Below are 17,005 nucleotides of genomic sequence, written 5' to 3'. Positions count from 1 at the left end.
TATGGATTCCAGGTTTGGTCCATTCCAATTTTACATTTTAGCTAGATCTAGTTTTGAGTTGTAGGTTGTGAAAATGATATTGTTGGTGGTGGTATATGACAGTGTGAAAAATGATGAAAATGGTGATGGTATATAATGGAAAATGATCATGAGTGAGGCCAATAATAATAATAATAATAATAATAATAATAATAATACAAAATCAGAAAATACTAAAGCATTGGCATTTTTGTCATTTAATAAGTATTTAAGAGAAGGGCCTTGGTGGTAACTCAAGTAGGGACCAAAACTGATAGATTACCAATCAAAAGGATAGTGGTGACAAATTTTCAAAATTATGACCAAACCGGAAGAAAATATATACCACATAGACCAAAACGTAACTTACACTTAATTAAATTATATACTAAATTATATATGTTAATTTATCATAAACAAATGAGACTAAAACTAGAGGCCTAAAATCGCCAGCCATCTTCACTTGTAACTTGTAAATGAGCCCTGTACTGCATCTTCTAAAAGGAGCGAACCAGTATAAAACCGCTTTACCTTATCCTATCCTTCCTCCGCCATCTCCTAAATCCTAATTTCATTTCCTCATCGGCAAATCTCTCCCACCAAATACCAATCCCACATACACCTCCTACTATCACATTTACTCAACCTACTTCACTCTCTTCTTAATTATTATCTCAAGTATCGCTTTCCTCCATTTGAAATCTCTGTCATATTCTCATTCTCTTCATTGAATTTTGGTTTCTTGATTGCTGAAAGTTGCTGAGATTGAATTATACTGATTTTAGGGATGTGGGTGATGGATTTTATGAATGTTTAACGAATTTAATCCGAATTCTGCTCGTTGTGTGAACTTGAATTGGTTTTTAACATGGCTCCGAAAGCTGCTAAAGGAAAACCTCATAAGGCTAAGGGCGAGAAGAAGAAGAAGGAAGAGAAAGGTACGATGGGTAGTCTCTTTTTCTTTGTGTGTGAAGCTTTTTTAGTGTTTGTTTCTTGAAATTTATGTTGGGATAAGTTTGAAAATGAAATGCATTCAAAGATTTTTTTTTTCGGAAGTAAATGACGTTAGTTCATGAAGGAAAGAACAATGGCTGATGATTGTTGATTGATAGCCATAGATTGGAATTAGAGTGTAGTTTTCTGAAAAATTACCATCGATCATGAATCTCATCATTATAGCATTTTAATGTGGCTAAAAAGCTTACATATGCATTTCAGTTTTCAAATTGGTGCAACGAATATGATCTTTCTCAATTAGATGATATTAATCTAATAACATCCACAATATATTGAACTTGTGTAGTTAATTAATTGTCATATAACCATTTCATTTTTAGTATAACTTAATTATTTCTTTTTTCTACAGTTCATTTTTCATATAACTTTATTATTTCTTTTTTCTATAATGCACTAAACTTTACAAAAATTTAATGTAACATTTTTTTTCATAAAAATCATTCATTTGTTAATCGTTAAATATTAAAAAAAAATTCTTTTTTCTCATTCAATAGTTATCAGGCAATTGAAATTCGTATTTATTGAACATTGGTATAACATGTTAGAGTTTAATTAATTGAATGTCAGCTATGCATTCGACCATCTTTTAACCACTGATTATATTATATATGCATTGATGCTTTAAGTAACCAGTAACCACAAGTAGACAATGTCGTGTTCTATATTATAATTAATTTAATCGATAGATAAAATAAATGGCATTCTAGGTAATACATTTTTCATATAATCCTAGAGGCGCGTTTTAATTTTCTATATGAATTTTTGTACTTATTGCATATATTGGTTATTTGGTTATAATATTCTTTTCTCAAATATATATATATATATATATATATATATATATATATATATATATATATATATATATATATATATATATATATATATTCCTACAAACATAATTTTAGAATATGTCTAGATATGAGTTCTAGAATCCATAAAAAATACATCATATTCAAGCATAAATATCATTTTTACTGTGGTTGGACATTGTGATTTACATTCTGTGGTGCCAGTTGATGAACTTGCCCATAGGATAGATAATATAAGGTGAGGGGGTAGGGTTGCGGTGTATTTATTTAAATATTTTTAAAAATTGAGGACAAAATAGTTTTTTAGGTAAGACTTGGACCAAGCGTGTAATAAAAACAAACAGTAGGGACCTTCCGAGTTAAAAAAATAAGTTAGAGACCAAACGCGTAAATTACCCTAAACCATAGGAACCATTAATGTAATTTACTCTTAAATTTAAATAATAGTATGCATCATGAAAATGTTAGTTCAAATAGTGTGTTAGCTGCCATAAAACATGCCTACATTATATTTACGTGAACTAAAGATTACCATGTCAAGGTAAAAGACGCATGGTTAATATTGCCTTATCATTATTATTATGCATTTAAGTTATGTGATTTTTATATAATTCTTGATAATTAACATTCTTGCACATCTAATAATCTCATGTGCAAGCAAAAGTTTATTTCGTTAAATCTTGTTAAACTGTATTCTTAACAACATTTAACAAAACATTGTTAATGTTTCGCTATTAATTTTTTATATGGATTTTAAAACGTATTGACTTAAGCCCTTATCAATTTTTTTTTTTTTTTTTTTTTGATGTGGATACTATTTTCTAATATTTGTATATCTTTTTCCATTTGAATAGTATTACCAACGGTTATAGAAATAGGTATAGAGACGCCGGAGGAATCCCAAGTGACGCTAAAGGTAAACATTATAGTGAAATTATCTGGTGTGGATGGGTGTAGGAAATGTATTGTAGGGTTGACGTTATTTTTCTCATTTCGATTGACAACAGGGAATATCTACGGACAAGATCTTAGATGTTAGGAGGCTTTTAGCGGTCCACGTGGAGGCATGCCACTTGACCAGTTACTCCTTGTCACATGAGGTACCATAAATTAGCACTTAATTTTCTCCACCAATTACACATCCTTTTTGACATATAATTAGGTTTTATTACTTAATATTTTCATAAATTAAGTTTTTTTTTTTAATTTTTTTAATTTTTTGAGCGGCGCATAAATTAAGTAATGTTTGATCTAAAGCATCTTTAATTAGGGGATCAATTTTGACTAAATTAAAACTAGATCAAAAGGTTCGGCCTTTTATTTTAGAAAAAAACTAAGCTGTCGGGTTATTTTTAAGTTGAGATTAAGTTTTGGTTTTTTAAGCCTACGATTAATTTTTTGTTTTTATGGCTGGACTTTTGGTTTTTATTTTTGTTTTTTCGCTTTATTTATTAATCATGTTTGTAAAGCTTAACAAAAATAACAGGAGAAAATGTAACAAATCTAATCCATTTTTCTTAATTATTTTCTATAAAATAGTCGAATATTAAGTTTTTTCAACACTAGCCACCGAAACCACATAACAGTCAAACACACTTTCAGCTTCATCGAGCCATCTACAGAATTGTCGAGCATCTTTGGTTTCATATTTGATATATAAAAAAAATCCGGTTTCATTTAGTTCATACCCCAAAGAGCAGATGGCATAAGCCATCTACGTTTTCGTGTATAAAGTAAGAAAAACTTCTTGGATTAAAAAAAAGTAAACAACTTTATATATATATATATATATATATATATATATATATATATATATATATATATATATATATATATATATATATATATATATATATATATATATATATATGGGAGGGTTCATACGAAAACGCAAATAATTTGTTAAAACGCGAAAACAAGAAAAACCTATAATATTATGTCACCTCAACATTATATTTTGGAAAACAATTTATCCAAACTTTGAAATACATGATGATAATCGATGATAGATGAGAAATTGTTTCATATTAACAAAGTATGATTTTTAACATTTTTATTATGAAAATATGAATTTAAAAAAAATGATTAAAGACGTGAAAAAAAATTAATAAAACCGTCTTTAAATCTATATTATCATCACATCATCCAATGTAAACTTACTATCTTTAATTTATTGCTAATAAATTTATTTTTTATAGTACATGTGTTTCATTTTTATAAGATAAAATCTACTTTCATGTTTTCGTAAGATATTTATGTTTTCGCATGAACATACTTATATATATATATATATATATATATATATATATATATATATATATATAGAGAGAGAGAGAGAGAGAGAGAGAGAGAGAGACTACAAATTCATACAAAAGATTATAGGATACCATATATGGATGAAACCGTACATAACAAAATATTAACGAAATCATATATAACATGACCATTTTCGAATGTACAAGTCATTAATGTACATTTTGCGCATGGCCATACTATTTGCGGTTTCATATATATATATATATATATATATATATATATATATATATATATATATATATATATATATATATATATATATATATATATATATATATATATTTGAATTTTGGACAAAAAAACATATAAAATATTACTACATTTCAACATACATAATAAAAACAAACAAGAAAGTTATATATAAGATTACTTACAACATTATTATTTGGAACCTCGGCCTTCTATCATCATAGAGAATTTTAGTAAAATTTTAATGTTAAATGAGGTTAGATTATTTTTTTTTGGTTTAAATATAATGAGCTAATATGCCACGAAACTGTAAATATGCCACAATTCCACAATCCATTCAACGAAACCGCAGTCATATTTGCTTGATTTGCGGTTTAGATGACTGAATTTGAAAAAAAAAAAAAACATGTCCTTAGCTATAATAATCTACCAGGATAAATACAAGAACGTGTAAACAAATATATTTATTATTTACCTTTCAATAAAGATCATGTCAGTTATACTTATTATCAATATACTCGATCAATTGCTTATATATATATATATATATATATATATATATATATATATATATATATATATATATATATATATAGAGAGAGAGAGAGAGAGAGAGAGAGAGAGAGAAAAAGAGAGGTTCAAATGTTTCTCATATCTATTGTATGCTAGAATGCACCAATAAAAATTTAGTAAAAAATTAAATTTTTATTTAATTAAATAAAAATAGATATTAAATGATTTCCATATGTATATCAAATGGTATCATAATAATAATTCATTTTTTATGGAAACTAATTAAATTCGTTATTAATATCAGAAATAATATTCTTTCAGAATGAATTCGCATCTAGTTTTTCATGTATGGGTTCATATTTTATTTTGTTACCCACTCATTCAAAATACAACAGAGTTGCCAAGAACATGGAGAACGAGAGTGTATTCTATTAGAATGAAAGTATATTCTAACAAAATGAGAGTGTATTCTAATAGAATGAAAGTATATTCTAACAAAATGAGAGTGTATTCTAATAGAATATACTCTCGTTCTTCATATTTCATGCAAACTTGTTGTATTTTAAGTGAGTGGTTTCATAAACAAAACACGAATCCATACATGAAAACTTAGATACGAATTCATTCTGAAAGAATGTTGTTGACATTAATGACGAATTTAGTTTCCATAAAAAAGAGAATTACAATTATGGATATCATTTAATATACATACAATTATGAAAATTATTTAATATATATCTTTATTTAATTAAATAATTATTTGATTTTTACTAAATTTCTATTGGAACATTTTAACTCACAATAAATATAAAAAACACAAAAACCTAGCCCTATATATAATAACCAAATCAAATTAGGAAAATAATTAGTTTCTCTAAAAACAAAAAACCAAAAATCAAGTTTTTAGTTTTTCAAAACAGTTCAATTTTCAATTATGTTTATTCAGTTATTGGTTGAATTTTTATTTCTCCATACACCCCTGTCTATAAGAGCATCCTTAATATTAACTGCTCTTGAATATTTTTTTGCTATATCAAATTTTCATTAACATTAAATAATAAAAATCTATTATCAAAATGGTAATCTTACAGCATCCACGATATATATTTTTTGAGAGATTTTCACCTAAAAGAGTTCATTCAAAAAAACATTAGATGACAATTTTTTTTTCATTCAAAACATTTTTTTTCCTTCATAAAACCTCTTAATTTAAAAGATATTGTCATAAGTTTTTTCAATGATTTTTGTGGTTCCCATATATCGTGACAATCCGTTTATTTTTTCATGTCGAGTTTGTGCCTAGTAGCTTGTTAGATTTTAGACATTGTAAATATATTATTTCATATTGGGTTGAAAACATTAGACAAGTTGAAAGAGTAAGAGTTTAGAAAACAAAAAGGAAAACAAAATTGAGAAACTAGAAATAATAGGACTTAGGGGCAGAGTTACGAAATTCATAGTTAGTTTAGATGACAAAGTGAAAAAAATTAAGAGTTAAGTATGCAAATGTTCAAGGCAACGGGAGCATTAAGTGGTCGAGTGATCATGTGGAGTATGAGAGGGAAACGAAAATTGAAAATGAAATATTGACTTATGTAATTAAGTTATTTCCACATTACAAATCGATTCAACCCAAACTTTTTTCTTGTATATATGCCTTTGTTTAGATGTGACCAATTTATCTAAAGAATAAAAATATTGCATATAAATGAGACATTTTCGATTTTGAAATTTTCAACTATTACCTTACACTATCTTACACGTTTAATTTTTTGTGTCGTGTCATATTTAAGACCATTTATTTTATATTGAATTTAATGTGGAACAAAAACAATAATAAATGCTTACAAATAACTAAAGGACGATACTAAATTTGGTAGGTATGACCAAATTTGAAAAACTAAAATCAACAATAAATTCTATTAACTAACCTCCTAAACAAGAGAATTTTTTTTAGAAAATAATGAAAACAGATATTTTGTCATTAACATAGAATAAAGTAAAAAAAAAAGGAAATTATGCGGAAATTAGGTAAAATTAGGATTTGTGGGCCTAAAAAGTGAAATTTGATGGTCGATTATAAGGCAGGTCGACTTTGTCAACCGATCAAGTGCTTTGGCCCATCGATCCTTTCCATCGATATCTCACACATTTCAAATTCTTTATAGATCAAAAGTTATGTTCGTTTTAATTGATCTCTTTTGGTCCCATTTGCCTTTCTCCCACTTGCCCAAAAAGCTTTTGTGAGATCATCTCTGTGTTCCGTATCAAAATTCATATCAGATTAACAATTTTGTCATTTCTACCTATTTCAAACCAAAGCCAACCACATTGATGCTACCTCTTGCTATATGTACTTCCGATTTTAATTGTATTCTATAATCATTTAAAAAAGATAACCACAAAATTGGTGGTGATGGTTTGCAAAAAACTAAGGATATAGTCCAAATAAAGGTTTAGTAAGTTTATTTTATGATACTATTTGAGAGTTTTATTTCATACTTATGAAAGTTTCCTGTGAATAAAAAGTGTTTTAGAATTCCAGATTTTCCTTTTTATTATATAGAGTTGAATTTATTATAGTTATAAATTACAAAATTTATAACAATTAAATATGAGATTAATAATCTATTTTAAAATTTTATATGTTAGAATAACTGTTTAATATAGATTTGAAAAACATTTTCAGAAAAATCTATTGTTTTTTTAGATTTACTTTTGTAGAAGTATACATCACATGTGTGAAACAACATTAATTTATTTTTTTAACCAAACCTTTGTAAAAATTGATATAGTTAATATTTTGCTTGATCTAAAAAACTCGTTTTTGCTAGATAAACTAATTTGATAGCTGATAAAGTAATGATAATTTGTTAAACTAGCCAATAGCCATATGACAAATATAAAATGATATAAAAACCATTTTGATATATAATTAGAAGCTACTGTATAAATCTATATTTGTAAAACTAATGGAAAAAATCTTATGAGCTTTTATCAACAAGCCATCTCAAATAGTTTTTAATCAAACTAATTTGATAAATTATTTAATGGACAACAATATGCTCGGGGTTTTGAACTTAAGCCAAGTTATAAATCAATTAATTATAATATGCATTTTAAAAATATTTTCATTTCATATAAGATGATTTAATCTTTAGCATGTATATTTATTTGTCTTTAATTAGCAAGAGCATTAAATGCTTAAAATATTGGAAAATATAGTTGTTTTGTATGGGTCCACATTACATTCTTTTTAAATAGTTTCATCTATTTCGGTACATTAGAATCCCAAGTACCAAGATAGATAGAAACTCAACCTACATTGAATTTATATTATCAATAATTTTGTTATTAGGATTGATATCGAATATCATTCCATATTAACATAAATGATACGGATTCGGATCGGAAATTTCAAGTCTTAACTCAACCTTATCTACTATAATAAATGAAGATCAATTTTGCACATGTCAATCTCTCATAAGTTTTAACACTTGTCATTTTGTGATATTTTTAAAATAAAATAAAATCCACATATCATTTTTTAGATTTTTCAATTTTTAAAATTAAAGTCACATAATATTTACGTGTATATATGTAAAGTATTAAATATAGTAAATATGATAATAAATTGCAATTAATATGTTTTTTATTCGTTATTTCAAAATTTTATTTTAAAAAATATTTATTTTTTAAATTTTGATATTTGATATTTTTTTTAATTTACACTTAGTGTAGTATGATTGAGCACACACTATTACATAATATATGGAACCTCACAAAATGCTTTGTTCTTAAAAAGATAATTTGTTTGCTCTTACATATTGTGGTCTGAAATGCTTGTTAGATTTCAGTTAACCCCAGTTACAATTTGAAGTAACTTAAAGTAATATCATTATTTTTTTTTATCAAAATATTATCTTAACAAGGTGAAAAAAAATACAAAATTTTTATTATTATTGTATTTTCGTATAAATAAAGTTCTGATTTTTTAACAGGTGCGTGGACCCAGGCTAAAAGATACCGTTGAAACAGCCTCTCTAAAACCATGTCACTTAACGGTCGTTGAAGGTAATCACTTAACTCAAATTACTTTGGGCTTAATTGTCAACTCTTTTAAACTTTAAGGGGTTAAAATGGAAATACCATAAAAAATACTTTGCAGAGGATTACACCGAAGAACTCGCCATCGCACACATCAGACGATTGCTGGATATCGTCGCCTGCACCACCGCTTTCGGTGGTTCGTCTACTCCTCCGAAGAATGCCGCCTCCACCTCCAGTCGAGCGACAACTAACAGACCAGATTCGAGCGATGGAGAGATCGGTCAGGATAAAAAGTCGAGTAGTGGGGCCAAATCCCCGGAAACGGAAGTTTCTATCAGTTCCGATCAGTCTGACAAGGGTGACCGTGACCCCATGGCGGAGATTTACCCGCCGCCGAGGCTTGGGCAGTTCTACGACTTCTTCTCGTTCTCTCATCTCACACCACCCATCCAATGTATGTCCTATTTTTTCATTCAAGCTAAATAGTAAATGTTTTTCTCTTCCCCTTTCTGCAAAATTATCTATATTTTCCCCTATTTCTCTTCTATTATGTCATCAAAGCTAATTTCTAGTTACTTTCTTCTTTAAAATTAGTTGGTCTCTGTTTACCCGCTCCATTTCTTCCATAAAAAGATATGCATTGGTTTGATTTTGATTTTTGACGCTTTATATTGATTTGATCAGTCTATTAACGTCTAATGAATGCATTTTCACGTTAAATATAATTCTTTATGCCATTAATGTACCGAAAGAGATGAACACATCTGAAGGTTTAAGAAAAGAATGGAAAAATCATATAATTTCTTGAACGAATGTTAATGTTTATATAGTCATTTTTTCCCTAAATTTGCATAAAGTTAAACATGGCATTACATAATGAACTGAAACTAGTAAGTAACTTATTTGGCTCAGATCTCAAATTGTATATCTTTCCTTTGTGATGGATGAACTATTCTTGATCTTATTTTATGAAAGTCAAAGAGTTTATATCTAACATACTTGTTTCTCAGATATCAGGAGATCTACTCGACCCTTCCTTGAAGATAAAACAAACGATGATTTCTTCCAAATTGATGTGAGCATCTCATTGTATACTTGCTCTCACTAAATATGGATACTAATGTTCTCTAGACATGTTAAAGCTCATAATGCCTATATGAACCACTAAAGTGAATTCCACTGATATCTACTTCCCTTTTCAGGTAAGAATTTCTAGTGGAAAACCAATGACAATTGTTGCTTCTAAGAAAGGGTTCTATCCAGCTGGAAAACGTATTCTTTTGACTCATTCTTTAGTTGGTCTACTGCAGCAAATAAGCCGAATCTTTAATGGTGTAAGTAACATCTTACTTATTTGACATGTGTCACCATGATTCATTCATTGTTTGCATATTTTGGCTTCAATGGCTTAAATTAAGCTACTATAGAGAGGTGTATTAAGACTACAAAGCTCTCATTGTTATAATGTTGATTCAATGTCTTAAATTGCAGGCATACAAAGCTCTCATGAAAGCATTCATAGACCACAACAAAGTAAGTCAAATTTACACTTTGCCACCAAAACTTTAAGCAACTTTCCATTGTGAAAATATCTTTATCTTGTATTCTTGTCTCAGTTTGGAAATCTCCCATATGGTTTTAGAGCAAACACATGGATTGTTCCTCCAATTGTTGTTGATAATCCCTCACTTTTTCCACCACTTCCTGTAGAAGATGAAAATTGGGGAGGGAATGGTGGTGGACAAGGGCGAGATGGTAAATATGACGATAGACAATGGGCAAAAGAGTTTTCAATTCTAGCAACAATGCCTTGTAAAACTCAAGAAGAAAGACAAGTTAGAGATAGGAAAGCTTTTCTACTTCACTCCCTATTTGTCGACATATCAGTGTTAAAAGCAGTTTCTGCCATTAAAAATCTTGCTGAAAGTAGCAGTTTTTCCTCAAAAAGTTCCACCAAATCAGTTTTACACGAGGAGAAAGTTGGAGATTTGCTTATTAGGGTTACAAAAGATCTCTCAGATGCAAACACAAAGTTGGATTCTAAAAGAAACTTGCTTAAAGGCATAACAGCAGATGAGAGCACTACAGTTCATGTTAGTGCATTTAAGATTTAACCCTTCAATTATATATTGTAGAAATTGTTTTTTTGACATTTTTTTTTTCTGATTAATGATATTGTTGTCATGATTCATGAAGGATACTTCTACTCTAGGCATAGTGGTTGTTAGACACTGTGGATATACAGCTGTTGTGAAAGTTGAAGCTGAAGTAAAATTTGATGTAAAATCGATTCCTCAAGACATTGAAATTGAAGATCAACCTGAAGGAGGTGCTAATGCTTTGAATGTCAATAGGTATGTCAAAAAATGCTTCTTTTAAAAAAAAATGAAATTAGGTTTGATTTGATTTTTGGGTTTTGCTAATTTCTTTTTTCATTATTTATCAGTTTGAGAATGCTATTACACAAGTCATCATCTACACCAATACAAAGAGTTCAGGGTGCAGATGTTGAAGATTTGCAATCTGCAAAGCTTTTGGTGAGGAAAGTAATGGAGGAAAGTCTGCAGAAAATGCAGGATGATGAAGAAGAAGAAGATTCTAGAAACTTAAAATCTATCAGATGGGAACTTGGAGCATGTTGGATGCAACATTTACAAAACCAAGCTTCTGGAAAATCAGAATCTAAAGCTAAAGTAGAACCAAAATCAGCTGTTAAGGGTCTAGGAAAGGGATTACTGAAGGAAATTAAGAAAAAATCTGATGATAAAAGCAACAAAATTGAACAGGAAATTACAACAAACAATAAATCAGATGATATTGAAGAGATGAAAAAGGTGGATGAAGAAGAAAAGGAAATAATGTGGAGAAAACTGCTTCCTGAAGAAGCCTATTTGCGCCTTAAAGAATCAGATACTGGTCTCCACCTTAAGGTTGGTTTACTTTCTGTTTTATTCTAGGAAAAATAATAATAATTCAAAAGGGTAAATTGGTAAAATGGAGAAACTACATTGTAGGAAAATTGGTTTTCTTTTTGATCAATAAAACAAAATGTATAATGGTTTATCGTTTTGTTATTAAGGTTGAATTATTATGTATATTAAAACAAAAGAGCTTATGAGTAGTATATTTTTATTGTTTTTTGGCCACAAAAGTTTGTTATTTTAGACTTTGGCCACGAATAACCTTAAACTTTGGCCTGAAAACTTTCTTATTTCAAACTTTGGCCACAAAATTTCTTATGTTGGAAGATTTGGTCCCTATATTTTCGTATGTTCACACTTCCCACTCTGTTACTTTGTCGAATGCCACTTTCCACCCCTGTACGTTGTAAAATGTTAGTTTTACCCCCTCAAATTTAAACATCGACGTTTTCCATTCTTTTACCTTTTGTATATTGGCATTTTTGCAGGGTTGACATGTTTGGTCCCTACATAGAAAATATATTACGAGAACGGTCCATGTAATTTACCGAATAGGTCCCTGTGCAGAATTATATTGGTGCATCATATGTTTAAAAAAAATTCATAAATGCCCCTTCCTAATAACAAACTTACAAAAGTTACATAATGTCCCTACATAGAAAATAAATTGCGAAAACGGTCCCTGTAATTTATAGAAAAGGTCAATGTTAATATTTTTTTCACAAAAACGGTCCGCACGTTTTAAAAAATTACAAAAATGGTCCTTTCCTAATACAAAATTTACAGATTGTTCTTGCTTGATGGAAGTTAAAATCTCTTTATTGTTTTGGTCTAATTTGAAAATTTCATTTATTTTTGTAGTCACCTGATGAGTTAATTCAAATGGCACATAAGTACTATGAAGATACTGCTCTCCCAAAGTTGGTTAGTTGATTTACATTATTGAATTTATGAGAAGAATATCAATTTTCAATTATCAATTATCATTCTCTTATTTTATTTTACCAAAAATGATTGATAGGTGTCATTTGATATTTCATTAGGTGGCTGATTTTGGTTCACTTGAACTTTCACCTGTTGATGGAAGAACTCTGACTGATTTTATGCACACAAGGGGTTTGCGAATGTGCTCCTTAGGGCGAGTGGTAATTTTATTATTTTATTATTATTATTATTGGCTAGAAATAAGTCAATAACAATGACATAAAATTATTTGTTTTAGGTTGAACTTGCAGACAAGCTTCCTCATGTTCAATCACTCTGTATCCATGAAATGGTTGTTCGAGCTTACAAACATATCTTACAATCAGTTATTTCATCAGTTGACAATATTACAGATTTATCTGTGACAATAGCATCATGCTTAAATATATTGTTAGGAAATAACAATGACTTCAAATGGAAGTGGATTGAATGCTTTTTATCAAAGAGATTTTCATTTCAATGGAAAACCGAATCTCACACTGAAAATCTTCGTAAGTTTTCCCTTCTTCGAGGCCTTTCACACAAGGTAAGTTTAATAATCTCTCTTTTACAACATTTTTTCTTCATGAAATATTAATTTTGTTACTTTTTTTTTTTATTTTTTATTTTTGTCATTAGGTTGGTCTTGAGCTTGTTCCTAGAGACTATGATATGGATTCTGAATCTCCTTTCGTGAAAACAGATATAATTAGCATGGTTCCTATATATAAGGTAATATATATATATATATATATATATATATATATATATATATATATATATATATATATGACTTTTTACTTTTTCCTATTGCTAAGTATGGAGGATTTAACATGTGAAATATTTTGTTACAGCATGTTGCATGTTCATCTGCTGATGGACGTACACTTTTGGAGTCATCTAAAACATCTTTGGATAAAGGAAAGCTGGAGGATGCTGTTAACTATGGAACTAAGGTAACATATTAAATTATTGATCTCCCTTTTTTTATACTTATATTAATTGTGTTGTAATATTTTATGTTATTTGAACAAAATTTCATGTAGGCACTTGCAAAATTTGTATATGTCTGTGGTCCTTATCATCGAATGACTGCAGGAGCATATAGTCTTTTGGCTGTAGTGCTCTATCACACTGGTGACTTTAATCAGGTATATATATATATATATATATATATATATATATATATATATATATATATATATATATCTATATATATATATATATATATATATATGTATATTTAAACTCATTTCTTTTTCCTTTTTTTTTTTTTAAAAGATAGTTATATATAAATCTAATTAAGATTGATATTAACTATGTGAATGCTTTAGGCTACTATCTATCAGCAAAAAGCTTTGGATATTAATGAGAGGGAGCTTGGACTTGATCATCCAGATACTATGAAAAGTTATGGTGATTTAGCTGTTTTCTACTATAGACTCCAACACACAGAGCTAGCTCTAAAGTACATTTCTTTCTACTTTCATTTTTTTTTTTAAAATTATAAGATTGATCATGTTTAACTAACTGTGTGTCTATTTTTTTTTTTTTTTAAAGGTATGTGAATCGTGCATTGTATCTTTTACATATAACATGTGGACCTTCTCATCCGAATACTGCTGCTACTTATATCAATGTTGCAATGATGGAAGAAGGTTTAGGAAATGTCCATATTGCCCTTAGATACCTTCATGAAGCTCTCAAGTGTAATCAAAGGCTTCTTGGAGCTGATCACATTCAAGTAATCTCCCTCTCTCTTTCTCTCTCTCTCTCTCTCTCTCTCTCTCTCATGTTTTAACTAATATTCATCTTTTTGTCAGACTGCTGCTAGCTATCATGCTATAGCAATTGCTCTCTCTTTAATGGAAGCATACTCCTTGAGTGTTCAGCATGAACAGACTACTCTGCAGATTCTTCAGTCTAAACTTGGACTTGAAGATCTTCGTACTCAGGTATTTTATAACTTAAAACATACAATAAAAACACTAAATAAGTAAATAGATATTTTTTAGTTTTTTTTTTTACTTAGCATGTAAGATATTGTAGGATGCAGCTGCATGGCTTGAATACTTTGAATCCAAGGCTCTTGAACAACAAGAAGCTGCACGCCATGGTACCCCAAAACCTGATGCATCTATATCTAGCAAAGGCCATTTGAGGTGGAGAATAAATTACTGTTTTACCCTTCTGTCTAGAACTAATTCTAATGTCTAAATGAGTCTGTTCATTTGTTTTTGTAATTCTTGAATCAGTGTATCAGATTTACTCGATTATATAGCCCCAGATGCAGATATGAAAGCCCAAAAGAAACAAACTCGTGCAAAACTGGTAACTTTTTCTTCCCTCTTGTAATTTCATGTCTTATGAAGAATAATCAAATTATTTATTCATTTTTTTTACAATTTTCTAGCTTAAAGTAAAGCCAGAACAAAATGAGGAATCCATAGTCAATGAGGTTCCATTAACAGAAGAAGTATCATCACCAAAACCTTCTGTTCCACATAAAGAGATTAAATCTGAACAACAGGATACAAAACCAGATTTGATTGAAAAGGAACAACAAATGATTGATGATATTATAGAAGTGGACAACTCAGATGAAGGATGGCAAGAAGCTATTTCTAAAGCAGCTCGTAAATCTTCAACTTCTAAAAAACCAAATCTTGCAAAACTAAACACAAAGTATCGACCAAAACCCGCTAATTTCACATCCCCGAGAACCACCACTGTTGAATCCGGTACTTCTGCCGGACCTCCACCTACTGCCGCCAAGAAGTTCGTTAAAAGCGCAAGCTTCAGCCCAAAATCAACTCCTTTAAGTCCGGCTATACGTTCCATCAGTGTCAAAGAAGCCGGAAAACTCTTCTCGTATAAAGAAGTCGCCTTAGCTCCACCTGGCACCATCGTCAAGGCGGTAACGGTGGCGGAGAAGTCGCCGGAGCAACCTTCTCCGGCGATCAAAACCGAAACCGAAACCGAAAACATCGAAAAACCCGAGAAAGAAGTTATTCCATCTTCAGAACAGGAAAAGGAAAAAGAAAAGGAAAAGGAAAAAACGATTGATGAAAAGAAGGAAGAAACCGAAGTTATCCCGGAATCTGATTCCGATTCTGGGAAACCAGAGAATGAAGGTTTGGAAGCTTTGGAATCGGAAAAAGATGAAAAAATTAGAAATGATGGAAAAGAGATGACAAAGAAGTTATCAGCAGCTGCACCTCCGTTTAATCCATCTTTAAAAGATCAAGGAGGAATATTACCGCCACCTGTCATCATCCCCACTATGTTGACGGTCAACCCGACACGTAGATCGCCACATCAGTCAGCAACCGCGCGGGTCCCATATGGTCCACGTCTTTCCCGAGTCCCACGGACTAAACCCGCATTCCATGACCCGCGAATCATGAACCCACATGCAGCCGAGTTCATACCGAGTCAATCGTGGGTCCCGCATGGTTACCTGGTTTCACCCGAAGGCTACCCTATCGCGATAAACGGTTTCGGTTTCCCCGCAGGTTATCCTGTGTCCCCGGTTGACTCAGTGGAATCTCCATCTGTAATTACTCATGGTGGTGAGGAAAATAACAAGTCGGTCCCGGTTGACTCGGTTGGTGAAACTCAATCTGAAATTGTTACTGAGTCACAAGAAACGGATGAACCGGTGTGAACCTCGTTATTTTTCCTGAGTGAAATGGTTTATGTAGCTCAGAGGCGTTGGTTTGAGAAAAACTAATGCTAATAGTATTCTCATTGGGTCGGGGGCATGTAAAAAGACGATTCTACCCCTTCACATGCACTCGCGGAGAATGTTGATGAAGAGAAGTTGTCTGAGTATTTGTTTTAGTCGATTGAGTGAAGTTGCATTTTCTCAAATTGGTGAGTGGTGTAACTTTTATCTTTCAGGCATTTCTTTGACTTTCTTGTGAAGAAACTTAACTGGGTTAATTGATACATGGTTTATAGTTTATTGATTATGTTTTATCACCATTAAAGTGAACTTACATATACTAAACTTTTTTTTTTTTATTTTTTTTATTTTTTTTTTAAATATGTTTCCTTAGACCATTAAAGTGGATTTTAAACTTACGTGGTGTTCACCGTGGCTTGCTGTATTGAGTCTTCATAGGCCGTAGCTTCGAAAAATGGCTAGTCAACTTAAATGAACAAAATCTAGCATATGTTATATGCCATGGTGCTTGGTGGATG

The 17,005-nt window shown here is 30.1% G+C and overlaps 1 protein-coding gene across 1 annotated transcript; it reads left to right on the top strand.

The window, feature by feature from the left end:
* The first annotated feature begins 485 nt into the window (after positions 1-485).
* LOC145053544 (protein REDUCED CHLOROPLAST COVERAGE 2-like) lies at positions 486-16,766 on the top strand. Its single transcript, XM_079001609.1, has 24 exons — positions 486-696; positions 804-956; positions 2,702-2,763; positions 2,855-2,947; positions 8,867-8,939; positions 9,034-9,369; positions 9,926-9,990; positions 10,118-10,249; positions 10,407-10,448; positions 10,532-11,008; positions 11,112-11,269; positions 11,362-11,845; positions 12,698-12,760; positions 12,880-12,981; positions 13,059-13,346; positions 13,439-13,531; positions 13,654-13,755; positions 13,846-13,950; positions 14,134-14,267; positions 14,360-14,543; positions 14,623-14,754; positions 14,849-14,961; positions 15,055-15,130; positions 15,213-16,766. The coding sequence occupies exons 2-24, from the start codon at positions 887-889 to the stop codon at positions 16,464-16,466; spliced, it is 4,638 nt and encodes a 1,545-aa protein (XP_078857735.1). The 5' UTR covers positions 486-696; positions 804-886; the 3' UTR covers positions 16,467-16,766.
* The last annotated feature ends 239 nt before the right edge of the window (positions 16,767-17,005 follow it).

This window comes from Lactuca serriola, chromosome 5 (assembly GCF_051521515.1).
Source record: "Lactuca serriola cultivar US96UC23 chromosome 5, Lser_US96UC23_V15, whole genome shotgun sequence".
Classification (NCBI taxonomy): Eukaryota; Viridiplantae; Streptophyta; class Magnoliopsida; order Asterales; family Asteraceae; genus Lactuca; species Lactuca serriola.
Note: the sequence above shows the minus strand (reverse complement) of the source record. Positions and strands in the feature narration are given on the sequence as shown.

Bases quoted from the DNA above. Each gene is read 5' to 3' on its own strand.
- LOC145053544 (XM_079001609.1), top strand. From the start codon at position 887: ATGGCTCCGAAAGCTGCTAAAGGAAAACCTCATAAGGCTAAGGGCGAG. The intron at 2,948-8,866 runs GTACCATAAATT...ATTTTTTAACAG, and splicing joins GTTACTCCTTGTCACATGAG to GTGCGTGGACCCAGGCTAAA. The intron at 12,982-13,058 runs GTAATTTTATTA...TATTTGTTTTAG, and splicing joins TGTGCTCCTTAGGGCGAGTG to GTTGAACTTGCAGACAAGCT.